A 26,536-nucleotide genomic window follows, 5' to 3' on the forward strand; every position below is an offset into this window, starting at 1 on the left:
CGAGAAAACCGGAGAGAGAAACAAAACGCACCCCAAGTCAGGACCTCATTAGTTGTGATTAATAACCAGGTATTATTCGATTGCCACAAAATCGCGCCATGACCTCCCTTTAGCAGGTAAAACCCCCCTTAGAAATCACTGAAATCTAAATCACACCAGCATATCGATCTGCAAACCGGGAAAGCGGCGCCTCAAACCTATTCGCAGCTTTTTCATTTGCCCCCTTGTTTCCCCCCGTTTCTGGCAGGGAGGAATCCGAATTTAAACGTAAAATGTAAACCAACATTTAACATTTGGAGATGCAAATCCTGGGAGCAGCCAAAGCGACCCCGGCGGGGCCGCACCGGCTCTAATCGCAGCCAAATGACCCTGCTATTATTATTACTATTATCTTTTAAAGAAGGTAATTTAATAATGACGTTAATTATCTGTAGGGACCTGCCGGGCCCCCTCCCCAGCCCGTAGATTTGCGGCTGTTTTCTGCCCCCAAAACAACTTTAGGGACGGAATCTGCAGCCCCGGAACAAGGTGTGGGGGGAGTCTTTGCATTTATTTAATGTAGTGTCAGGGTGTTAATGATAAATTAGATGGCAGAGGAGGAGCTCGGAGGAACAGCAAGCTGTGAGAAAAAAAGCAGCGTAACCCCCTCCCAGGGCTGGGCTGGGGGAGGGAGGGAGCGGGGGGGCCGGGGGGTGAGGGATTAAGTGTCACTAAAGGCCTTTCATTTACCATGTTTACATGTAGTCAATAGAAGAGAATGGACAAGGGTTTATTGTGAGTTATGAGGCTCTTTCGAACTCCCATGTTATCAATATCTCCCTCTTAAAAAAAAAAAAAAAGCGGGGAAAAAACGAAAAAAAAATTAATCTTTTAGAGAAAATTGGGTTTTTTTAGAGGAAGTTAATTGTTTTTAGAGAAAAAAACAAAGTGAACCAAAAAACAACCCGAAATTACCCTCCAACCTTTCGGGAAGGTGGGAGCCCGGGCCTCCCGGTCAGCCCACAAAGCTCTTTGGAGGATCCTTCAGCTGTTCCATATAAATCTACGGGCTCAATAGGTGGAGTTTATGCTTTTAGCAATTGAAAGAAATTACCCTAAATGAGGCCATATGGGAAACTGTGCTCATCCTCCCCCCCCCTCCCTGCGTCCCTCCTCCCCAAAACCGGGGGAGGATTTTGCGTGTCCTTTGTCAATAAAAGGAGATTTTGGGGGCTGGGGCTGGTGCGCGGCTCCGGTTCTAGTCCCTTCCCGGGGTTGGGGCGAGGAAAATGCCCCTAAATCCTGACTTGGAAACGCCCCGCGCCCAACGCCCCGCGCCCAACACGGAGCCAGGCTGCTGTTATCCCTCGGACCCGTTTTACTCCCATTTCACCCCAATTGCCCCTCTGTGCGCTGGGGTCCTGCACACTCAGGGCGTTTACCTGGAATTCCATTTCCCCCGCACTTTTACACACTGGGCTCATCCAGTCTTTTAATCAGCTAGAAATCATCACCCGCCTGGGCGACTGCTTGTAATTAACCATTCGTTACAGCGGTCTAACCCCCCCCCCCCAAATAATTGAAGACCTTGCATAGGAAACTTGGGATGAAAGCAGAAATGACCCGTGGGGATGTGCTGTGGAATGAATCTCCAAAGCCAGGCACAGCGAGGCCCACGCTCTGTGGTTTCCAACACGGTGAAAACTCCTCCTCGACTCACACAAAATTTTCGAGCCGTTCTTTGACTTTGTCATCAGAGGTGACTTTGGGGAATGAAAGAAAAGGTAAAATAACAAAACTGCTGCTGTTAGATTTATAATTTTATGTTCTTAGCTCTGATTTGATGTATTAGCATCTCGCTTGCTGATACTGGTGTTACTTTCCTGGCGCGGCGTAAACAGGAACATCATTAACAAGGGATAAAGGTGAATCCAAAGCCACTAAAGTCTGGATTTTGGGAGCAGAATTGTATGAGGGACCAAGTCAGCCCCGAAAAGCAATGGGAGCGAGGGCAGGGGTGCGGGTGCCCTGTCCCCCCTCCCCAGCCCTTTACCAGCTGCTTCCAGGCTGGAAAACCCTGAGCCAAAGTGGTTTGGTGTGTTGGAGATTTGTCGTCTCTGCCGCTGTTGTCCCTGTTGGGTCGGTGCTCAGATACTCCCAGCAGCACAAATATTAATACATAAATACACGTAGAAGTGATTCACTTCCAATGGGGCAAATAACTCTCATTCTTCGCTTGTATATTTGTATTTTTCCTGTTAATTCCCATTTTTCTCCCCTGTGTTCGTCAAGGTGGGATTCCCTGCTCTGAATGGTGCCCCAGGGGAAATAATCATGCACAAAAGCACCTTACACCCCCAAATCGACCCAGGGACACTGGGTGTCACTTGAAGGTGGCTGCTGGGCACCCATCATGTGTTCTGAGTGGGGACAGGGCCTGGCAGAGCTGGCAATGAGGGGGCAGGATGATGTTACAACACCCCCATTTCATTCCTTATTTCCATTACTTTTAGGACTGGGAAAAGGAAACGGCACCGAGGGAGCTGGGGAAGGATGAGGGGACCGGGTGGGGAGCAGCATCCTTGGGAGAGCATGACTGGGAAGGATGGAAGGGGGGTGTCACCTGGCTGTCCCCCCTCCCTGGGGCTCTCTAAGGAGGTGGCGGGGTCAGGGCGGCTGGTGGCCTGGCTGGGGGGGCTCCCCGGGTGTCAGCTTTCCTTATCTCGCCCGAAAATCTCGGCAGCCTGAACTCTGTGAACCCGGGGAGGGACCAGATGTGCTCCCCCCAGCTGTGCGCTCTCTCTCTCCAGCTGTGGCTCATCCAGCTGTGCTGCCCGGGGGGAGGGGGGAGAAGCCCCTTTCAGTTGGTAATGGGCTGCCCAGCAGCGTCCTCACCCTGCGGTGTGGGGTGGGGGCACGGGGGGTGTAGGGCTGGATGTGGTGTCCAGGTTGGGGTGTAAACACAAGGGATGTGGGTCCCTGGGGTGCAGGTCAGGATGAGGGTCCCCGGGTGCATGTTGAGCCCCCAAAGGGAGGTTTCATTTCACCACCACACTTTGCAATATTGTACATTCGGTTTTGAATCAGGCGATTACAGGGCAGAGTCGTGTCTGTTGTGTGCTCTGCATCCCCTTATTTCCATTATTTATCCTTGCTGCTCCTGCAATTATAATGATAATTTCAGCACTTACTCTTTCACTAAAAACGCTGGTACTGAGACTTCGTAAAATACTTCCGTAGAGGAGAAATAACCCCCATTAATAGCAGTTTGTGACAGAAAATCGTTTGGGCTCTGCTGTCAGCATGCCTGCTAATACCTGAATAATTAATGCCAGACTTTTTTCCCCCCTCTTCAAATATTAACATGTTTAGAATCCTTGTCACAATCGAATGCCCCTCCTTGAAATTAATTACCAGGAAAGATAAGGAGAGGCACGTGGTTTTCAAAATAGCCTGTTTTTAAAAAAATGTGAGAAAAATTGAGGCAGGAAAGAGGTATCGAGGAATCTGGTGTGTGTTCCGCTTTGTAACTTTTTGTGGGTAGAAATGCGTGCCGCTGCATTTGTGTGTGTTTTTGGGTGTATTTATGTCCATGTGTGCAAATATATATAATATAAAATAACCCCAGCTTGTGCTCCAGAGATCAGGGGGGAAAACCAGGGTTGGTGGGATTGGAGCTGCTGTCGGGGAAAGTCGAATGACGCCACCCTGACCATCCTCCCCGTATATGCATTTATAACGTCCCAAGGGTGCAGCTCTGTCTCTCTTGGTTTAAAACAAAACCAGCCAAGAGTCTTGAGGGTCAAAAGGGAGGTGGGGGAGGGCTTTTCTCTACCTACCCCCAGACAAAGATCCCTTTGAATCTAATCAAGCAGAAAAGAAACCCCTTTCCTGTGTGTTTTTGTAGGAGGGGAGAGGGGTTAGGACTGCCCTGGAAGGTAAAAGGAAAGGAGATCCCATTTTTCCTTTCAACAATGAGATCTTTATAAATGTTCTCAGAAAACACCCAATAAAACCCAACCCCAGGAGTGGAAGGACGTTGGTGCGTGGACAAGGCGAAGGTGGGGTCAGGGCGATGGCCCAGCAGGAGGGGACATGGGGGGACACGCAAGGGATGGCAGGTGGAGGGGTGAGATGCAATGTGGTGGTTTGTTTTCTGCAGGGGGAGGGTTTCCAGTGCTCCCACCTTGTTCTGACACCCCTGGAGCCCTCGCGGCCAGCTGTGACCAGCTGATGGCCTCCAGATTGTCCCTCAGCGGGTCTCATCCTGTCTCCATCCACACCGACTGCAAAACTTCCCCAAAGCCCCATTTCCCATTGTCTGTCACCACCAAAGCCCAGCGAGGAGCCCAAAGCCTGTGCTCGTGCTGGAGGAGTTTTCCTTCCATGATGAGGATCCCATCGGAATGTGCTCAGGATGAGGATCCCACCGGGATGGTCTGCAGGATGAGGATCCCATCAGGATGCATTTCAGGATGAGGATCCCATCGGGATGGTCTGCAGGATGAGGATCCCACCGGGATGCATTTCAGGATGAGGATCCATCCCATCAGGATGCTCTGCAGGATGAGGATCCCACCGGGATGCGCTTCAGGATCAGGATCCCATTGGGATGGTTTGCAGGATCAGGATCCCATTGGGATGCACTGTAGGACTTGCAGCATCACCCAGGGAACCTCCCCAGCCTGGGGGGTCTTTGCTGTGCTGGAGCTCATGGAATCCCCATACGGGGAGCATTGGGGTCCCAGCATGGGTGTGTTGACAGCACCGCTCTCCACATGCTTTTTATCAATGTCATGACAAAATGATCCCTGTCTCCCCTGCAAAAAACCACCCCAATTTATCACTATACATGCACTCACCCCAGGTCCCCAAGGGCGTAGTGGTGGCAGGAGCCGGTCGCTTCCTTCCAGCCCCATGAGTCCCACGCTGCAGCACAGACAAGGCCTCAGACGCTGCTTTTTACATCCTTTTAACTAATACCACATGACAGTGATTTAAGCTAATCAGCACAGCCTCCCCGTGTCAATGCAAGAATCCTCATAACCTTGCTGTTTACATTAAGTACAGCAGCGTTTCAGCTATAAAAGCACTTTCAAACTGACATTAACTGCAGTGTAACGATGTTAGATTGACTGGAGTTGGGTCAAACACTTACCCAGAGCCTGCTAGAAAGAAGCTGCCGTCAATTTTATTGCACAAGCGTTAGGCTGGAGTCGTCCTTGCGAGGCCGGACTTCCCCTGGGCTCACAGAAGCCGCTTTGAGTTTCTGCGCTGATGTTCCGTACCGCTCTCCCTTGCCAATTTGCGGCCTTGTAGGACCTTTTTATTTAATACTTTTGTTTGCAAACCTGGTTACCCACGAGGTGCTGGAGGCGGCTGCAAAATCGCTTTGCTTCTCTTCCCTGCCTCGCTGCCGGAATTTGCCGTCACCATCACAGCCCACGAGGCTGTTCCCACTCCTGATTTCACACCCCTGTGTGTGAACGGAATCTGCAGCGCAGGGGAGAACCCCCAGGACCACGAGGTTTCTCCTCCCCATAGACCTTCAGCTGCAGGGAAGGGGAATAAACCACAGCGCTTTGATTTCTGCCTGTGTGTGCGCATTGCTTCAGCGGAAAATGTATCGTGGAAATAATTAAAACAATATAAAAGTGGTGCTTAGAAAACACTTTGGACACACCAGAGTTATATATATATATGTATATGTATATATTTAGAGGGTGGTGCAGCTTTTCTCCGTAGCTGCAATGAAACAGGCTGGTAATGAACTTGTTTCCTTGTTCACCCTCCGCAGCTGCCAGCCCAGGGGTGCCCTCGCTGCCCCATCCCATCAGCGACCCCAGCAGGGGCTGCACAGCAATAACCCCCCGGCAGGAGGAACCCATTAGCATTAAGAGTATAATTGTGAGTATTTTCCCGGAGCTGCTGCAGCTGGTGCTGCCCACACGGTGGCAATATCTACCCGGGAGTTGTTGCTGCTGCCAGCACAGGTAAGGAGGGGGGTTGCCTAGAATTTGGGGTATTTTACTAATTTTTCTCCTTGTATTTTGGCTGAGAAGCGTTGGTGTCTCCTACAAGGGCCAGGACTTTTGAGCAGGGTCTGAGGGGTGTTGGTTTTAAACTAAGAAGAGACCTCACAGTCTCTCTCAGGATTATCCAGCCAAAATCCAGCACTGAATCAGGTCCTACCAAGCAGGTCCTAACTGGTTTGAGAGGTTTTAACCAGTAAGTTTTTTATGCCCTTTTTTGCAGTTTGACTTTTCTTTCTGTTAGCTTTGTAGTTCCCTTTTTTTGGTGCATTTTTGACGTTTGTGTTCATTTTTTATTTTGCAGTTTGGTTTTTATTTTTACGCTTTTAAAAAGTTTTTGCATTTTTTCGGTCTTGTTTTATTATATAGTTCCATATTTTTTAGTCCTGCTCAGGACCTGTCCCCGTGTCACCGTTCCTCATGGGCATCAAGCCCCTTTCCAGTGTGGACCGTTCCTACTAGGATCGGACCCTCGTGGGCTGCGCAGCACTGCCCCCTATCGCTCGAGTCCCTGCACTCCCCGACCAGCGCCTCGTGCCCGGGGGGCACCGATCAGAGGCCACGCTGCTGGGAGGGGGCGAGCGACGCGGCCGGGACTTGAACCCGAGACCCCTGGCTTAGGAGCCCCGCGTCTTATCCATTGGGCCACTGGGACTCTGTAACTGAGATTGAGAAGTGGTTTTGCATTTTCTGATGGGATGAAAAGTCTGTGCTTTTCTTTTGTTTGTTTTTTTTTTTTTTTTTTTGGTTTTTGGTGGGTTTTGGGGTTTTTTTTTGTGTTTTGTGTTTTTTTTGTGTTTTGTTTTTTAAAGCCAGTGGAAGATCCGCAGAGCCGCCTGCTTACTGAAGAATTTTTCTTCCCTACTGCCTCAAAATATTGACTTGATCTCTCTTAACACTCTTTCCCTATAAATTAAATTGTGAAACGGAGTGTGTTATACTTTAAAGGGAGCAAAATCCCAACGTACATCTCAGTTCTTTTCCTTTAACTGGAAAACTTCTCCACACCAATTATTTCAGGCGAACGAGTTCGATCTCAACCAGTTGGAATTTTCAATGAGAAATATTTAATCACAACACTCCCAAACAGCTCTACTGTTAGCAACCAACAGCTGCGTGCGTGTTTGTTAGCCTGGGTGCTGACGAGGTGCTGAGCAGCAGCAGAATGGCATTCAGCAGCGGGGGCTGAATGTTCTTCTCCCATCCTGGGGATGTTTCTGGGAAAACAGAAGGATTTTTGGAGCATGAAGGCTTAGGGTGGTCCCTGTATTGTCTTGTTGCATGCAATATATGGTGGTTGGACTCTGTGTGGTGTGCTGGGTCCTTGGGGGTGGGTGGTTATATTTTGGGGGGTGACACTACGTCTGCCCTACAGGGAGGGATGGATGGGCAAAAGAAGAGGGTGACACCAGCTCGCTGGGGGGGAATTGAGGTTCTGGGGTGTTTCCCAAGGTCAGGGAGTGGGTGATGGGGTTGGCACCCACCCCCAGCCCATCACCTCTAAGGGGGGAGCCCACCCTGTGATTGATGGGCAGCACCCCCATGCGTGTTACCCCAGGAGCACTCAATGGACCAAGCAAAGCTGCTCCTCCAGGAAGGCTGATGTGTTGGGGTCCGGGTCCCCCTTTCCTCTTTGCAGCCTCTCCAGATCTGCTGATATTCCCCCTTTTCTCCCCCCAACCCATGAGGCTCCTGAGACAAAAGCCACATCAACCACTTTTATTTCAAAACACGAAATAAAATTAACTAGGGGGAGAGGGGGAGCGAGCTCTTCTAAAGAGCACCAAATTGTGTTACCATGGAAACGGGAGGAGAAGCCCAGTAGCTGATGCTCTCCTGGGGCTCAGGGCTGGCTGTACCAGCCGAGATGTTTTCTCATCTCTCATCCTTTCTTCTTCTATTTTTTTTTGCCTTTCTACCCTTTTGAATTTGTCTCAGTGACTCGGCACTGGCCAGCAGCCCTGGCTGTCGGCTCGGGGGCTCTGCCCTCTCCTTGCCCGCAGGGCTGTGGGCAGGGAGGCTGTTCTGCACAATCTGCCCTTTGCCCATCTCCTGTCTGTCTGGAGGTCGTGGGAGCTGTTTGGTTTCCAAAGCTGAATTTGGGGAAGGCAGAAGCTTGGGGAAGCACCCCCCACATCCTGCTTCTGGCTCTGCCTCCTCTGTTCTTTAACACTCTTGTAGCTTTGGAAATCAAAACATGCTGTTAAAAACCAACCCCCCAGTCCCGTCTCTATGCAGAGCGATGGTTTCAGGCTTTCTGCAGACTCTGGTGCGTGTGGAGCACTTTAGCTGGGGACAGTGCTGTGTCCCTGGGGGGCTCCTTGTGATGTGTGAGACCCCAAAACTGGCTCAGAGAGGCTCTGGGGAGAGGACAAAGCTCTGGCTGGACATGTGGCTCATGGCAGGGTCACAGCTGCCTGTGTCACAGGAACCTGCTGTCACCTGCTAACCCAGACAGGTGAGAATCTACCACCCATCACTCCCCATCATCTCTCTGCCTGTATAATTCACAGCCTTAAAGCCGTTTCAGTCAAAGGAGAAGGAATTGCAAGCTCTTGACTTCAGGGAACCATTGATTGAAATCTCTGCAAGGCCAATTTGCTTCTTGATCGCTCCCAAATCAAATCACTTCAGCCCACATTAGAACTCAACGAGGGTGTGCGGATGCTGAGGTTCCTGCCCGGGTACCAGGGAGGGTCCCCACGTGCCGCGGCTGCTGCCCCAGGCAGCTGCGATGCTCCGGGTCTGGAAGTAGTTGGCAAAGTATTTAGGGGAGGGGAAAAAAGTGCTGTAGAAAGTAATACTTAATTAGCCCCAAGAGGAGCATTAATTGGCAGTCTTAATTTGAACTCTTGCCACAGCCTGTTGTATTCCTACACCATTTAGCATAAAATGGGGCTAGAAGCTAATTTGTAGGTCACGGTGATTTGATGGCATATGGAGGGGCTGTGATACCCAAGCTCGGGCAGCCAAGGGGAGAGGGCAATGGTAGCATATGCCACCTGCCCCGTGAGCTGCCCTTCCCCATTCCTTGCCCCTTTTTCCTCCTTTAAAACTGTGCTAATGCCATCTCCCTGTTCCTGGCTTTGCTCGTGAGGCTTTGTGATGAGCGGGGGCTGCGTTCCCTCTCTCCAGGTTTGCTGAACTGCTCCACACCCCAGCCTGGGTGGGGTGTTTCATGTGCTCCTGGCTACACCCCAAGTTACAACTGGGGAGGAAAACGTTTGAGTTGATGAGTTGTGTGTTCCTCTGTCACTGCTTTCTGCCCGAAGTTGTGCAAGGCTCATCCTGGGTGACACTGCCACCCCCCAATGTACATCCCACCTCAAGCAACTATCTGTGAATTTGTATTCCGAGTGACCTGGCAGGAAAAGACTGTTTTTCTTTGCTACAAAGGTGAAGCTCCAAAGCTTGGAGAGGCTGAATAATTCCCCGGGGAGCAGCAAAGCCTTGTCCCCATCCCTGGACAAGCTGGGGGATTCCAAACCAGCACGGCTGGTGGGGACAGTCACCTCAGGGCCAGGCAAAGCCGGTGCTGCTTGGGGAAGCAGCGTGGTGCGGATCTGCACCCCATCTTCCTCCTCCTCCATCCTCCTGCTGCTGGTTTCTATAGCGACCGGGTACCTGCCTTTCCCCATGGTTTTGCTGGTGCCTGATTCTCATTCCCAGCATCACCCTCTGAAGGCAGAGGGACCCAAGCAGCCCCACAGCCAGGGGGTGTATGTGGCTGCCAAAGGGTCAATGTGCTGCTGGGTGGAAGCACTAAAATGTTCTTGCACATGGTCTAATATGGTCTGTGCACATGCTGCTCCCTGCAACAACCCCTGGGTGTAATTAATGTGTATCACCAATCCTGCAGGTTTCTTGGTTAGGCAGAAGCTGGTGAGACGCACAAAGGTCCTGAGTAGGTTTGTCTTTTGCCCTGGATCTGGAATCCCACCTGATCCGGGCATCGCTGTCTCCTTACAGAGGCTGGAGGTGCTCGGAATAAACACAGATGCTTTTGTTAGGGTATGGGCACGCAGGAGCCTCCCTGGCCAGGATGGAGGTTCCTGCTAAATGCTGATTTTTGCCTCTTATCTCAGACCCAGGAGGAGGTTGGGCTGCGAGCCTGGGACAAAACAGGTACCCGAGTTAGCGGCTGGGATGCAGGTAAGTCCCCGTCCCCCGCCCAGGCTCCCTGGCTCTGGTCAGGCTCCAGACTCGTTAGCAGGTCTCTGGGGAAGCCATGACCAACCTCTCCCATGTCTGGGCCACCATCTCCAGAGAACGCTGCAGATTTACGGGATGACGACATCGCCGAGGCACCGAGCCCGTCATCGCGGTCCCCCCGCGCCGGCCGGGCGAGAGGGGCTGGCTGCAGCCCCGCTGTCTGCAGCGCGCCCATAAACCACTCCAAAACGCCCAAAAAAACAGCCAACCTGGACCTCGTGCAGATACATCCCATGTTTTCCCCCCTGGGGAGGGTCAGGCGGCTCTTCCCTCGGCCCTGCATGAGATAACGCTCGCAGATAGAGTTACGTACCCATCAGCAAACAGCTGACAAGCGGCTCAGTGGGGAATAAAGGTTGCAGGAGGTAGGAGACGGGTCTGGCTCGCTTGTTCACTTTATGCTAAACAGCTGACATGAAGAAAGAGCTCGTCTTTGAAAAGGAAGGGAAATCCTGTCACTGTTAGCATGATTTGATGCTCTAAACGGCAAATCAGTCCTGCTGGTTCCCAGGCAGCCTCTTCCTGCGTGTGGGTACATCTCCCAGGATAGAACTCGTCTGTAGCTTTGGATGCTCCTGGTGCGCTGGGGCAGAGCTCAGCCGCGGGAACCAAATGCTCCCAAAATGTGCTAAAGGGTGGTCATGCAAAATAAGAAAAAGTCTTGCATTATGCTGTTTCTTTTCTTTTTCCCCATCTGTCCAAAATGCTTTGCCAATCTCTCGTTTTCCCTCCTCTTTGCTTCAGCACCTTGCTGCCAACCCAAGGATCTTGCACTTGCTGAGATGTTCTCCTCCCAGACCCCTTTGCATGGAGTGGGTGCCCCCGCGCGCAGGGTCGCCGATCAATCCTGCAGCTTCGTCTGGGTCGGTGTGTCTTCACCTCTGTGCACCGGCCTCGTTAACTTTGCTAATGACAGCACTTTCCTGATGATAGATGTGCTTGTTTTCTTGGGGAGATGCTTTCTGCTTCAAGGCATACGGCCTTTGGTGACAGGGCTCACGAGGAATCGCAGAAAGGGAGAGCTAGAGGGGGCCTTAAAAGGTAATTTACTTTATCCCCTGCCCCAAGGCAGGATCAACTATTCCTATATAATTTCTGACAGATATTTGTCTGTCTTGTTCTTAAAAGCCTCGAGTGATGGAGATCCCACTGCCTCCCCTGGCTGTCGCAGGGCTCTAATAGTCCTTATTATTCCAAAGTTTTTCTTACCATCTAGTCAGAATCTCCCTTGCTGCACTTTAAGCCCATTATTTCTTGTCCTTTCCCCGGCAGACACAAAGAACAGATTATTCCCGTCCTCTGCCGCTGCCCTTTCTGTCTTTGAGGACTTTTCCATCACGTCTTCCTTGGTCTCGTCTCGCTCAGACCAAACAAACCCTGATGTCACCAGCGTCCCTGCTGCCTCCCCACCTTCCAAAACCCAATGCTGACCCCCCGGTCTGCTCTTCGTTAGGCTGCAGCTCCCATTTGCGTGTTTAATATCTCATTGCGAGCCCGCCTGACAGTTCTCTTCCCTCCCGTCAGTGGTTTGCAGTGTAATGACTGTTTTGTTCCTGCCTGTCAGCTTTGCAGGAGGCAGTTTGCTGATAATTTGGGAGATGAAATTTGGAGTTTTGCCACACCCACCCCTCTGTTCTTCTTCGTTTCTTAAATATATGTATAAAGTGTGTATTTTTCAGGCATAGCAATTATTGATATTTAAGAGGGTTGGCGTGCCCACCCCTTCTCCCCACATCCCTGTGGTGACGAGCTTGGTTTACTGGGATTTGGGATATTTATACCCCGTGCTTGAGGCATTTTATCCAAGTATCAGGTGGAGCGGAGAGAACTCCTGGTTCTTCTGCAGTTTGGCCCATTAATGGGAAAATCAATTAGTAATGTGATGTGTGGGAGACGCCAGGAGCCCTGGCACCAGTGAAGATGAATGTCAGCTCATTCAGGTGGTTTACGTGGTTTTTATGTGGTTATTTCCCTGGCTCCATGATGGGGAAGATCCTGGTTTCAACCCCTCAGAGTGTAACAGCCGCTCACACCGACTCTTCTTTGGCTCACGCGATCCACCACGATTTTGTGGTCCGACATCATGGTTCACCAAGGTTTTCATTAGGGAAATCAATGAGCCGTATCATCCTGGTGCTGTCTTGGTTATTGAAAACCCATAAATAACACTGAGCCCTGTTGTGTATCCAGGGCAACAGGAGCAACCATCAAACAGGGCTGGTTTCTGTGCAGAATACCTGAAATCTGTCATTCCGGCGAGTTCTGGGCTCGATAAACACCATCTCTCCGCTTCTTTGGTTTTGTGATCGTTAACACCTCTTGCTGTGATCCTGGGGCTGGAAGGGACATTGATCCAGCTTTGCCCCAGGGGCTGCAAGTTTGTTCACAACTTCTTTGGCCCTGGGGGAAAATCCTCAGGGCTTTGCCAGCCGAAGGTTTAGGCAGTGACCTCTGGCATGTGTAGCTGCTCTAGAGTAAATGGGTTTAATTTTTCCTTCTGTTAAGCCTGATAAAAATCCTTGGCAGGCTTCTCCATCTGTGGTTGCCTCTGGATCTGCGCTTGCTTGCAGCTATTAGCACCTTTGATGGTGGATTTGCACCCATGCGCTTGGTGGATGCTGAGATGCGGGTGGGTTCTGGAGCTGGAGGACACAATTGAGCACTGGGGTGGGTTTGGTCCCCAACCTCAACCTCCTCTCCCACCTGCAGGTACCGCTGTGGGGCTTCTTGCTCCATTCCGGTGCCCCTGACACTGCTTGTCCCCTCCTATCTCGATCCCTGCTGACAGGCTCTTTCCCCCCCGCCTCAAGATTCACGCAAATTGTTTTTTCTGTTAGAAAATTGTCAGCAATTCCACTCAGCGTGAACTCGGTAGCGAGGCATCTCAGGATTTCTCCTCCCTCCTCTCCTGCCGTCTCCAGCTGCCTCCTCTCCCTCGGGAGCTGTTTCCATCCCACTTTCTCCTCTGATTGGCAATGTTTGCCAAAGAGAAGGCACCTACGTGTGTGAGAGTGAGGATGACTCCGGCTCCTTCCCTTCTCCTTGGCTCAGCGCAGCCTTCAGCCCCGTGGGATGATGGACAAGGGAGAAGCAATGAGCCAACAAGGGATGCTGAGCAGTGCCCGTGTGGGTGAGGTTGTTGCCCAAAAATCCTCAGTGTGGGCATGCACACCTTCTGCACACCTTCTGCAGTGTGATTGTGGTCCAGTGGTTGTAGGCTTTTCCATCACCAGACTATGATTTATTTGCTGAATCTTCTGGACATAAGTGGTATTGAATGGTCTTATTGGAGAGCTGGTTTCTAGACAGGTTGTATTAGAGTTGGGAGCATGTAAGCACTTTTTAATCTTCTCCTTGCTCTGAGCTTTTTAGGGACAACTTGCCAGGTCCTGGTGTCAGAGATGACAAAACCTGCCCAACCGTGAGGCTCCAGCAGGTCCTGGTTTCTCCCTGTGCATCACACATTGCTCTGGTCTGCAGAACCCTTTGTGTCCAGCCCCGTGTGTCCACGATGTTGCTCAGCCCTTGTCCCCAGAGCTCACCCAGCCTGTGCTGAATGGACACGTCTCAGGATGACGACGCTGTCCAATTTACTCCGCAAATTGGGACCCAGCTTTCATAAGAAGACTTAAAAAAGCCCCGCGAAGCACGACAGCTTGTGATAGCCTCCCCACCACCCACCTTCCCTTGCAAGCAGGCAGGGATGGGTTGCCCAAAAATAGACATGAAGATTCCCAGAGGAAGCGTATGGCAGATGGGACCAGATCCCCGGCTATCGGGTTTTCTGCCAGTGCTTTAACTGTACGATCATCCTCTCTCCTTTAGCGTTAAATGTCGTGCTCTTCCCTGCGCCGAGGGGATGGACTCTGGCTGATGGGTCAATGCCTGGAAGGGTTTCCTGGGACTGTGAGGACTTAGCAATACGGAATGTAGATTAGGGAGGTTTCCCCAGCATTTTTAAAGCTGTGATGCCTTTTGAAGTCTCCTTAAAGCAGGAGGCACATGAGGAGCAGGTGGGATTAGCGGGAGGAAAGCAGAAGAGAGAAGGCGTGTTGCTGCACCAGAGCATCCCTGGATCTCAAACAGCAAATTCCTGTCCGGTAGTAGAGTTCTCCTAAGAAAAGCACTTGTTGTAACAGTCTTGGTGATTTCCTCCCTTTGCTTATGGGTCATGGAAAATGGACATCCCCTGTGCCTTGAGGCTTCATGGGCACCAGTGTACCAGAAACTGGGGGCTCTGCTGATCCCTCCATCTCTTTTAATTTCTTATTTTCCTTTGTTCAGCAGCTGCTGGAAGGTGTCTGGGGCAGGTTCAGGGTTAAGAGCTGCTTTTCCTGCCTGCTTTCTGCGAGCTGGAAGTCAAAATAAATCTTCTTTTGTAGGTCTGAACCGAGTGTCTGGCTTTGCCGGCACAGCCGCCTCTCTTCAACGTAACATTGTGCTGTGCCTGACTTGTCACCCCTGGAGACAGCCCCTGCCTTTGGGATCCGGTTGTTTCTGCAACACCTTGTGCTGCAACAAAACGCGCGATGCAAAGCTCTGGGGGTCCCCTGGGCTCTCGTGATGGATCTGGTGGCCACTGGTACCATCCTGCACCTTGTGAGAGCCATGGAGGAGGTAGGACCAATGTGAGTTGGATGTGGCAGATGTTCTTGCTAGATACAGAAAAGCTCAGGCTGCCTCCATCCTTGTCTTTGCTAGTGCAGGAAACCAACTTTAATTTAAGCAGCGACTGCATCCAGGATTTAATTAGCTCCGGCTGGCAAGCCCACCCCTGATAAGATCACACCAAAGGGAAATGTGATTGGCATTTCTATCCTAAATAGCATTATATCAGGAAGTCCTTTGGGGCTTAAAATCATGGAATCATTTAAGTTGGAAAGGACTTTTTTGATCAAGTCAAACCATTCCCCCACCCCTGTCCCTGTCCAAAGTCCCTGAAAATCTCATGTCCGTCTGTCCAACCCTCCAGGGATGGTGACTCCAGCACTGCCCTGGGCAGCCTGTTCCAATGCCCCACAGCCCTTTGGGGAAGAAATTGTTCCCCAGATCCAACTTCAACCTCCCCTAGTGGGGACTGTGCAAGCGCCTGCGCTCCAGCCCTGCATCTGGATTTAGTTTCCTAGCTCTCAGGCTCCCCACCGCTCTCTCCATCCAGGCTGTGTCCTCCTCATCATGGTCCAAACCACAGAGCCCTGTGACATCTGTCCTGGGTGAGCCGAGCTCGCCCATCCCCTGCAGCTCCTTCTACATCAGGTATTTGGGGCTGAACATCAACTTTGCAGCCTCTCAAACACCCGCGGGCTCTGCTCTGTCAGCCCGTGTTTGCTGGTTCCCAGGGACCGCAGAGGCTTTTAGCCCTGTCCAGCTGTGGATCTGCCCTTTCCAGCTGTTGGCATTACAAATTCCTCTTAGGAACGGGTTCCCCATCCAGGTGGCTTTGCCTGCCTTTGACAAATTCAAGGGAGTTTCTTTCCAGCTGAAGGAGATGAGGGCAAGGAAGCTTGTTATTTACTGTATAAATCAAATGGAGACAGTACCATGAGCACAGGAAGATGTTGCTGCCTTTGTGGGGAAGAGGAGAGATACAACCAGCAAACTTCAGCTTTTCAGGAAAGGGTTTTTTGCCTGTTTTCCCCCATCCTGTGCATTTTTTTTGACTTTTCCAAAGTTCTCCTAATTTGTATTGGGATGGACCCAAGTTTTCTGGAAATCTTTGCCAAAAACCCTTCTTTTTTTTTTCTTGGTATGGCAGGAGAGATAATCAACAATATTTGAATTGCCAAATCCAGATCAGTGTGAGTCAGTGGGAAGCATGAAGAACAACCTCATGCAATGCTCCTGTTGCTTATCGATTGCCGTGGAACGCGTCATCCCAACCTGCCACCTGTCCCCTCGCCCTCCTGGGGGGTCACAGCATGGTGACAGGAGGAAATGGACTTGAGGCATGCTTCAGCATCGACCGGCAACGTGGCTTCGGGCAGAATCGATCTGCCTCCGTCAAGCCAGATTCAAAAGGCAGATCCCTGTAGCCTCCTTAGCTCTTCATCTGCTTTGTGGTTCCAGGGTGGTTCTGGAAATGGTGGAGGGTCCCTGACCCCCCCAGCTGGGGATACCCATGGTTGAGCTGCTGGCACTGGGGACCTCGTCCCCCAAATTTGGAGAAACGCATCTTTCTCATCTAGCAATCCCCTGATGTGTCTCCTATCCATTTGACCCAGATTTCTGGTTCTTTCTGCTACAAAAATAGCCTTCAAACTTGCTTTTTTTTGGACATTTCCACCCCCTGAGCTTTCCCAGTGTGGCTGGGTGATCTGGGCACCCCCTCCTCACAAATGAGCCGATGCCGTGGGTGTCATGGGCAGCCCAGGGACCCTCTTGCTCGAAGCAGAGAAAATCCCCTCAGGAGAGCGGGGACCTGGAGGAATCCAAGTCATCGCCACCTCCCATGTGATTCTTCATCATGTGCTCTCACTTCAGGGCACGGGGGCTGCTTGCTCCATCCCCGCTGCGGGCAGGGATTGCCTCTGCTGTCTCCTGGTGGCTGTCTGGCCATCAGCTCAAGCCCAGCCATGGTAAATAATATTTAATCCCCGTCTGTGAGCCTTCTACCCTTTCCCCTTCCTTTTCTGGCTGCTGCAGCTGGCGCTGCTCTGCTCGGGCTGTGGCATTTACCCGCTGCGAGGTGTCAGCTGTGACTCAGCTCTCTCCTTACCATCCCCTTCCATGGTGGCTTAATCTTAACACCGCTTTTTAACATTTCTTCAGCACCCAGCACCCTGTCCCCTTTAAAGCCCATCGCTGGGCTCTTCTTTACTTCTGTTTCCCACAGCACAGTTTTGCCCCAAGCACGCCCAGGCGGGATGTTGCTGTGGATGTGGCTCTTCAGGCCTGATGGTTCTGCTGCTTTGCTCTTCTCTTTGCTCTTCTTCCTCCCAGCACAAAAAGCCAACAACAACAAATTAAATGTGCTGCTGCTTTTTGCTCCCATGGCTTCCTCTGCCTTCTCCCCGCTTGCCCCAGCACGTCTCCTTCCCTTTGAACTGTCAGCCTGTGATCAGCCCATGATAACTCATCTCCTTGTCTGGTTGCTGAACTCCGCAGTGAAGAGCTCGGCTTTCTCCTGAGCTGCCCCAAGGCTTTGCAGAAACCCCCATGGCAGGAGGAGCTTCCCCTATGGCTCTGGTTTCCCACAACCTTCACCAAACCCTGGTGATTCGTAAGATACCGGGGAACTGAAGTTATTTCCATCCTCTGTACTAACGTGTCCATCTTGCTGTCCTCACTGGGACAAGGCTCGTTGGTGGCTTTGCCAGCAGGTCGCAGGCTCGGGGGTGTCCCACACTGTCACCCAGGCAGGTTTTCCAGCCCGTACCCATCTCTTAGCTGCTCCCGCACCCCCAACATCACCCCAAGGCCATGGCCAGCTTGGTACAGACAGCTTTGGGGTGTTTTATCTCTCTGTTTGATGCAAGACTCTGCTATTGCCCCCCGAGCTGGGACTGCACGGGGCTGGGCTGATGGTATCCTGAGAATGAAGGGTGGATGGAGTCAGCCAAGCGTGGGGAGCCCCCAGCCTGTCCTCCCCCCAGGCCACCGTGGCTGGGAGCCAGCGCAGGGTTTCTTGCCTGGTTAGTGGAAATATCGGTCATCTCTGCAATCGGCAAAGCTGCCCCTTCAAAGGGGAAAATCCTCTTAAAGCTGCAAGGAAGAAATCAAACCTCGGGAAGCATCTGGCTTTTCATCCCTGGTGTAGCGTGGCTGCTGGGGTGACTCTGTGGGAAAGGGGACAGCTCGGAGGGCTCTCGCAAGGATGCAGAGCTGTCTGTCCTGTGTGTAGGTCTGTCCTGCGGCCAGGGATGCTGTGCCAGCACCTGACAACTGCTCACCCCCCAAGGGCCAGCCCTGCAGGGGCTTTGTCCCCACTTAACAGCCTCAGCGTGGCCAAAGGTCCCACAGGGCAATGCTGAGGAGGGCAGGGGGTTTTGTGAGGCTTTGGGGATCAAAGGGTCCATGAATAGCAGAGTAAGATGCTAAATCTGGGGTGAGGAGAGAGCAGACCCCACTCTACCTCTTTTCCTTTCATTTCCTCTTCTTGTTCATCCTCTTGTCTCCATCCCCCTCCTGCTCAGATGTCCATACATTATGCATCAACAATTCTTTGCCCACACAGCACTTACAGAGAGAAACCTGGCTACCGGCTGATGAAAGATAGCGCCTCCTCTTTAACGCTAGCCCAGGAAGCTGGCCCCAACCTGCAAAAATTCAGCGTAATTCACAGCACATCCCACCCTCCTCCTGACAACCTGCCTGTCAAACCCATGGGGGAGAGGGCAGCCCCAGCACCCCGGCTGAGCTGGGAGACGGGGCTGGGGGTTAGACGTGGGGGTCCAGCCCTCATTCCCACGTGTGACCTCGCCCAGGTTCCCTGCTGTAAAATGTGGGCAACTGTAAGTCACCCTTCCTTGCGTGGATGGCAGAAGACAGGTCTCCTTGCAGATGATTTGCAGCCCATTTGGTACACGGGTGCCTCTTTCAGCCCCAAAACTTGCCGGCTGATTACAAGTCATGGTCACATCTGTCCTCGGTTGCCATGGAGACTTCTCCTCTTCCCGATGCCCAGAGGAAAGCAGCGGATACCGGCAGTGCGTGGAGCTGCCGCCGGAGCACGTCACCTGCACGGCCACTGCCCCCTGGCATCCCGGAGCATGCGAGATCCTGCATCCCCTCCCTGACCCCGGTCCAGCTCCCAGCAGCTTCGCTCTGGCTGACATTCATAGTGTGACAACACTGCCGTTGATACACCCAGGTCATTCCCTGTGGATTCAGACACGCCATCCAGATGTGCAGCGATAGGCACAGCTGTATAGTAACACCCCTGTGACCCTCGACCCGAGCCTGACCACGAGTGGGCGAGGACCCGGCTCAGACCTCAGGGTCTGGGTTTCCACATTAGGGCTGAATTCTTTTTCCCAAGAAACAAGCCGAAGGTCCAAACTCCCTGACCGAGGCGACCCTTGTCTTTCACAATTCGAATTTCCAGTTTCAAACCCTTCCCCTTCACGCTGCTGTGATTGAAGGTTGTCACCTACTCCGCTATTTTTCTCCCCATAATGGGGCTACTCAGGAGTGGGAAATCTGGGCGTTACAGGTAGGACCCTCAGGAGATTGTTTTTTAAGGACAAATGGTGCTTGAAGAGAACATAAAGGCTTTCTCACGCTTTCCAGGTGGATTTTTGGGAGAAGATGGAGCGTGCCTGGAGGGGGGAGAATGGAAAAGGCACATCCACAACCCTGCGTGCGGAGGGGATGGAGCCGCGAGGGCTTGTGCGTGACTGGGCGCGTTATAAATGGCACCGTGCGGCTGCGTGGCCAGCGTGGGCGAGGGGCTGGGGACGCGGGTGACTGTGAGCCTGCGCCGAGGGGGGACAGATGTGTGTGGGATGGCTCCGTGTGAAGCTATATTAAAAAATATGAGCAAAACAGGCTCTGGTGCTTCAGATGCTCAGGCTTTGCTTCAAAGTCTTCCCAGTGAAGGTGGCGAGGGGAGGGGGACGGTGCTGGAGGGCAGGGCTGAGCCTGAAACGGCTCAAATGTCAGATAGCAACGTCTGAAATGTCTCTGATCCGTCCAGGGGGGTTGTGACACTGACCCCTCCCATTCTGTGGGTGGCATTTGTGGGCCTTTGAAGGGGAAAGGAGCTCCTGCTCCCCAAAAATCTTTCTCATCCCTTGGAGCAAGTGGTACAAGCTGGTCTGGGCTGCCCAGCAGAGGAGGGAGGATGAGGATGAGGATGGTTTGGTTGGTGGGGAGGGCTAATTAAAGGCAAGGAACATCCAGATCTCATCCTGTGACGGGCGCTTCAAAGGACTTTTCAGGCTAAGTCAGGCAAAAAAAGAAATGTACGATAAATAATTGAAAGCTGAGGCTCATCTTTCACATTCCTCATGTCCAGCCCGGCAGCAAAGGGACCTTGAACCCCTTCTGCAGGGCTGGGGGGGTTTGGGGACAGGGGGTGACGTGGTGACTGTGTGAGGCTGCAGCCAAGCAGCAGAGAATGGGGGGAGGTTTAGGAACCTATTTTCTTCCCTTTCCCTCTTTTTTAGGACAGAACCAAGGCCGCAGGTCTCTACAGCGGGGTGGGTGTTGGATGTGTTTTGGTGTGTGCTGGGGGGGCAGCTGGTCCCTGGTGGGATTCCGTTTCCACGTGGGTCAGAGATGTTGGCTCTCGTGCTGAAGCGCCAGCTCCTGGAGTCGTGTGGTTTATATGCAATATATGCTTTCCTCTCCAAATTAACTCCCTCTCTCGTGCCTGCAGGATCTTCTCCCTCCCTCCCCCTTTTGTAAAGCCTTAGAAAACAGAAATAAAGAGACTCGTGCTCTCGCCAGCTTTCTGCCAAGGAGCCTGGGATGTTTTCAGGTCACTCCCTTGATGTCGGGTGCAGGCTGGCTCGTGTCACCCATGGTTTTGGCTGCTGTAGGGGAGGCCCTGGGGGTGACAGTCACCCCGTCCTGCCCTGCCAGCCCCCCAAAAGGTCCCTGTGGGGTGTCAGCCCAGCTTCGTCCCCAGGACCGGCCTCTCATGCACGTGTTTCTGATGAGGTTTGAAAAACAGGAGATTGCCTCGTGGTATCTTGTGCACAAGGTTATTGGAAGGAGACCAGCAAAGGTCTATAACCTCTCTGCTGATGAGGATGAAGTGCTTGTTTAATACATTTTAGCTTCAAATATTTCTCCTTAATGTGTTTTTGAAATGACTCGGAGCTCTGAAGGGAATACGTAACTTGTTAGAAAATAGATGTGCCGATTAGACGGCATTTCAGCTCGTTTAGAGACGTTTCACCGCCTCACTTGGATCTGCCGTGATCAAAACCCCTGTGAGCGGAGAAGCCGGGGAGCTGTCAGCTGGTGTCACCCCACGTTGTGCCCCGGGACCGGGTTTGCTTCTGCTGGTGTAGAACATGTGGGGCATTGCTGGTGGCTTTTGGACCTGTCACAGCATCACTGGGCTTGTGGCGGGTTGTCCCAGCCCTTCCCGGCTGCTCAGGTTTATGTCCCTCCCAGATACCCCAAAATGTCTCTAATCTGGTCCTTGGTGGCTCTCGCCATCGTTGACACTTCTATCCTTGAATTTCCCACCTGATGCTCCATACAAATTCAATCTTCCCCCTTGTTCACCCCCCTAGAGCCCGTGGGGAGGTGTCCCACACAGGGTCTGTCCTACGCAGGTTTTTCTCGCTTGGTTTGGGAGGTGCCGGGGGTGGGATGGCCCCATGGGGTGGCCACTGTCCCCCTGGCACGGGAAGGTCCAGACTTTCCAGGTGGCACCTTCCAGAGAGTGGCAGATTGGGATCTGGTATTAAACAAGAGACTTTTAATGCCGGGGGGAACTTTAGCTCCTCCGATCTGCTTACCAGCAAGACACAGATCAGAGGATTTCACTCTGTGTTGTGAACATTTCACCTCTTATTCCATCTCAGAAGCGCTCCCGGGTCTAACAGCAACTCTTCCCATTTTTCATTCATCTTTTTTCTACCCTGTCCTCCCCCCCCAGCCGATGTGGTTGTGGGAGTGCACGGAGGTGATGGGGTGCGTGGTGAGATGCTGGGGTGCATAGTAAGATGCTGGGGTGCATGATGAGATGTTGGGGCTGCCTGGGAGCAGAGGACAAACCCACCGGGCTTCATCACTGACCAAGGACAGATAGGATGTTGCAGCAAGACCCATCCCCTTGCCACCCCTGGGGTGTCTCAGCCCCCCCAGCTGCGTGTGCTGGGATGTCCTGCTGTCAGGAGCACGGCAGCCCCATTTAATGCACTTCAAAAGGCTTTTGCCCCACGGATGTTCTCTAATGGAGCCGGCGTTGCTGTGCCCCCCCCGGGCAGCAGCGCTCTGGTTAATGCAGCACTGCAGGAGCTGCTGGGGGTTCACCGGCGTCTCCTCCACCTCCCCGGCTCCTCCCTGGGAAGGTGCTGGTCGGCTCCACGCCCCATCCCACGGGGGTGGGAAAAATCCCACAACCCCGCCTCGCTCGTCCCGGGAAATTGTGCAAAACAAAGCAGCTGCTTATTATATCTTATCCCCTCCTTGCGGGACCTGGGGTTTGTTTCTCTCGACCAGAAGGTGCCAAGTGGGGTGAGGTGCCAGAGGGCACCTTTGGGTACCCATCGCACCACGGGGGCTGCTCTCCCCCTAGACCATGGGTGCTCGGGGCCATGGTGGGTGCTGCCGCTTGGGGACCGGGTACTGGTGCCATGGGGGCTCTGCCATGGGGGGGTTTGGCTGCTGGTGCAGGGAGTTGACGGCTGCCAAACGATGGACAAGCCCCATTGCTGCGTTAGCCGGGAGCTGCCGGTCCCGCGGGGCCGGGTACACCCACCGGCAGCATTGCCACCACCTGTTTATTTCTTATTTGTTTCCCCCGACCCACCTTTACAGCAGCAGCAATGCTGCTGCCCCCCCGCCCCTCTCCCCAGAGATGTGCAGATGCTATTTTGCCCCCTCTTCCCAGCTATATTGTGCACTGTAAACGTTTCCGCGCATCCCTCACGGCTCCGGCCGCCTCTCCCGTTGTCAGCGTGTGACAGCACCTGGTGACCGCACCGTGCCACCCCGATGGCTCCTGGCACTCGGGCTGGCCACCTCTCGCCGAATAAAACACCGGGGCCTTTAAGAGGGAGCGGAGAAGGCGAGGGGGGGGTGAGCCGTCTCCCCGCACATTAATCTATCATGAGCTAATGTGTTTTTCCCATTTGTTCCTTTGTACATCGCGGAGCCGCGCGCTCCCACGCGCGCACGCGCCCGGCGCGCTCGCACCCGCTCGCTCGCGCTCCCGCCACCGTCTCCCATGGTTGGCCGGGCCTGAGCCCCTCGCCAAGAGAGGAAAGAAAGGAAACCCGAGCGAACAGGCCGAGCAGAAATGGGGAATACACCCTCTCAAGGCATGTCACTCTCACTATGTGCATCCATTCTTAAGTAGCAGGTATTTTTTATTTGTGTGGTTTTTTTTGTCCTCCTCCCTCCACCTTCCTGATGCCCGGGGCGGGGTGGGGGGAAAAATCGCAGCTCCCGGTGCTGGAGTTTGCTGGTTGTGAATTGGGACCCGATGAAGGGGGTTCTGGTGCTCGGGGAGGGGTGTGCGGAGTTTGGCTGCTTGCACAGGGGATGCGCTGATCCCCCGCCGGCACAGGGCACCGCTGGGCTGGGGGATGCTGAGCCGCTACGGGGGGTGATGCTGCTTCTCGGGGTTGTTTGTCACCGCCTTTGCTCCGAAAGGATGAAATAGCCGGAGAGCTGCTGTCCTAGAAACACGGGCACAGGGAGCCGGAGCGCTGGGGTGTTTGTGGGCGGGGGCTCACCGGGGGTGCTCCAAGAAATCTCTTATTGTGCCTGTGGCTGTTTCAGCTCCGTTGTTGCAGCGTCGTGCATTAAATGTGGTGTTTTGCTGACCGAGCCGGGCTGGATGCTGCTGGGCTCTGGGTTTTCTTTCTCCGCGAGCTTTGGGGAGACAGATGGGGGAGAAACGGGGAGGGGGGGCTGCGGGCTACTCCCCTACCTGCCCGCTCCCCTTTTTCCTTCTCCCCCGCAGCCGCTGCTGAGACACAAAGAGCAGGACGAGCCGCGGGTCGCCCTTTTGGAGATATTTTCAGTACATTTGCAGGAGGAGAGAGAAAAGCCAATCTGGTGCATCCCAGGCTGGGCTCGGGCGTGAGGGGGGAGGCGGTGAGGAGGGAAACTTAAAATAACTCCAAAGGCTGCCTGCCCTGCGCCACGACCGGCTGCTCCCGTGGTTTCGGGGGGTAAAAGAGAGATGTGGCGGGGGCTGCTCTCCCCGTGTGCACACAGGAGATGGGGGCGGGGGGGGAGTGCACGGTTTGCTGCGGCCACCACCCTGCCCTGTGCCAGCCCCGGTGGGTGACAGGGACGTGTGCCAGGGCCGTGTCACCCACGGGTGGGGGTCCCTTTGTCCGCGCCGGCTGCGGGAAGCTCTCAGCGTCACCCGCAGCCTCTCCCTTCTTTGTTCTCTCTGGTTTTCGCCCTGGCTGTGCTGAGGCAGGCTGGGGAGGGGGATGCTGCGGCCCCCGCTGCTGCGGAGGGACTGGCACCCAACTCCCCGGGAAGTTGGGTTTGGTCTGGGCTGGGTCCTGGAGATGCCCCCAGCATCGGTCACGGGGCCCCTCGGGAGCTGCACCCCTTCACGGGGGGACAACAGGGGACACATCCAGCCTGAGGATGGAGATGGAAGGGGTCCAGGTGGGGGAGTGTCCCCTACCCTGACGTCGGGGTCAGTCCCAGGGACCCCAGACTTGCTCAACGGCTGCCAGCACCCCCATCCTGGGGTCGCAGTTGCTTTTCCATCCCTCTGGCTGCTGCTGTGCAGGATCCCCCCCACCCCATGATAAACCCAGCCCAGGGTTCAGGGTAGTGTCCCCATGGAAGCTGCTCCAGCCCCAGCGCTGGCTTTTCCCTCATTTTAGTGAGGAATACATTTCCAATGTGCTAATCACTCCCCACCAGCCTGCCCTTGAGCTGCCGCCGTTCCCACGCCTGTGGAAAGAGCTCCGTCTCCTTCTGCCTGGCGTCCTGGTCTCCTGGGATGCTCCCCTGGGGAGGTCAGGAAGGTGAGGGGGGTGAATGGGGACCCCCAGGCCCTGGCAGGGGCTGGCTTTGTGCAAAGGGAGCTTTAGTCTTTATCGGGAGCTGTTGCTCCCCTCCCAGCAGGATGGACAGAAGGGGATGCTCACCCCCTTTGTTTTGTAGGGAATGGTCCAGGAGATGCTCGTGTACCCCCAGGGGGGTGGGCTGGGATGGGAGAGGGTGGGGGGATGCTGTCCAGGGAGGTGATGCTGAGAACTGGTGTTTGCACTGGGTTGGGAGGTGGGTGGGTTCGCACTGGGGGGGGGTTAGTGTTGGGGGGGTTAGTGTTGGTACCAGGCTCAGTCCAGGTTCCCCACACAGAAAAGCTGCATCGCTCCCCCCAAAATGTGGAGTCTTTTTCCTTTTAGGGAAAGGGAGATAAAGGCACCTCTCTGCTGCGCTGGGTGGGTGTGAGCTGAGGGAATTAGCCTGCTCCATCCTGGTGGGACACCCCACCCTGGGGGGGACAGCACATCTGTCCCCCGCATCACCCCCCCTTCCCACCCCCTGGTGCTCACAGCATCAGCCTGCTGGGAAACACCCACCCGCCCACCCCACCTTGCCTTTTCCACCCAGAAATTCTCCATACCAAAGCCTTACCATGGAGCAGTGGGGCCCTGGGTGCCCTTTGTCATTGCAGTGACAGGGTGGGTGCTGCCTTGTCACCGGCCAGCATCTGTGGGTCCCCGCAGGCCACCGCCGTGGGGCTGAAAGACCCCCCAGCCCCAGGCGCTGTGGGGAGCAGGGCGGGAAGGACACAGCCCATCAGGGCAGCGTTTAATTATAGGAATTGATTTTCCTCATTGCCACCCATCGATCCCAGCCGGGGCGGCTGCCTCTGCACCCCAGGGACACGCCTGGGACACAGGGACACATGTGAGCGATGTCCCACGGTGCAGAGCATCCCCACGCAGCTGGGGATGGGGACAGGGAGGGGGACCCGACCAGGGTGGCTGCAGCACCTCTTGGGGTCAGAAGAGGAGGGACACGGGTGCGGGTGTCCCCAGGGTGCTGCATGCATGGGCCAGTCCCTTGAGGCTCCTGCTGGTGATGTTTTATTTATACTGGGGAGGAAAGAGGGAGGGCTGCAGCCTGGGGGGTGTTTTGGAGAAGCCAGAGAGTGCAGCCAAGCGGGATTTGAACTGGGAAGCTGCAGTGTGCAAATGGGGAGGGGGACATGTGCTGCCTTGCGGTCTCTGCTTCTTGGGGGGGGGGGGTGTCACTTCTCCAGATTTTTGCTGGGGTAGCATCCCTGGCTTGTGCTGGGAAGGGGCAGCATGGGGCTGGGTGGAACGAGAAGGACAGAGACCCCTTTTGTGCCAGCTCTGGGGCTGTGACCTTCTTTAATTGCCAGCGCTTTGCTCGGTTGGCCCTTTCCCAGCAGCTGTGGTCAAGTTTGGTAACTATTATTATTATTATTATTATTATTATTATTATTATTATTATTATAACACGTCTAGGTGGGGGCAGCAAGAACCGCCCAGTCTGAGCTCCCCAGGGTAGAGTGCTGATCCCGCTTGGTCAAGCGTTGCAGAATTCTCGGGTTCCAAAAGCAGTAAGCAGTCCCGCCAGCATCATCTTGGGGGTCTGGAGCCTGCGATGGGTCTCACCCTCCCCACAGGCTCCATCCAGCAAAACACGTGGCTCTGGGGGGGTCCCAGCCCTTCACCGTGGGT

General features: G+C 53.8%; 1 protein-coding gene across 4 annotated transcripts in view; it reads left to right on the top strand.

Moving 5' to 3' along the window:
* The first annotated feature begins 22,994 nt into the window (after positions 1-22,994).
* The window catches only part of SRCIN1 (SRC kinase signaling inhibitor 1), a 61,653-nt gene continuing 58,111 nt past the window's right edge, over positions 22,995-26,536 (top strand). The window contains exon 1 of one of the 4 annotated variants that reach the window (XM_065039644.1): positions 22,995-23,164. In XM_065039644.1, the coding sequence (XP_064895716.1) occupies positions 23,143-23,164 (22 nt within the window). In that variant the 5' untranslated portion in view covers positions 22,995-23,142. Of the gene's footprint in view, positions 23,206-26,536 lie in introns of all 4 variants that reach the window. The other 3 variants (XM_065039649.1, XM_065039651.1, XM_065039650.1) reach the window with 3 other exon arrangements.

The sequence above is a fragment of the Columba livia genome, chromosome 23 (genome assembly GCF_036013475.1).
Source record: "Columba livia isolate bColLiv1 breed racing homer chromosome 23, bColLiv1.pat.W.v2, whole genome shotgun sequence".
In the NCBI taxonomy this organism is placed as follows: domain Eukaryota; kingdom Metazoa; phylum Chordata; class Aves; order Columbiformes; family Columbidae; genus Columba; species Columba livia.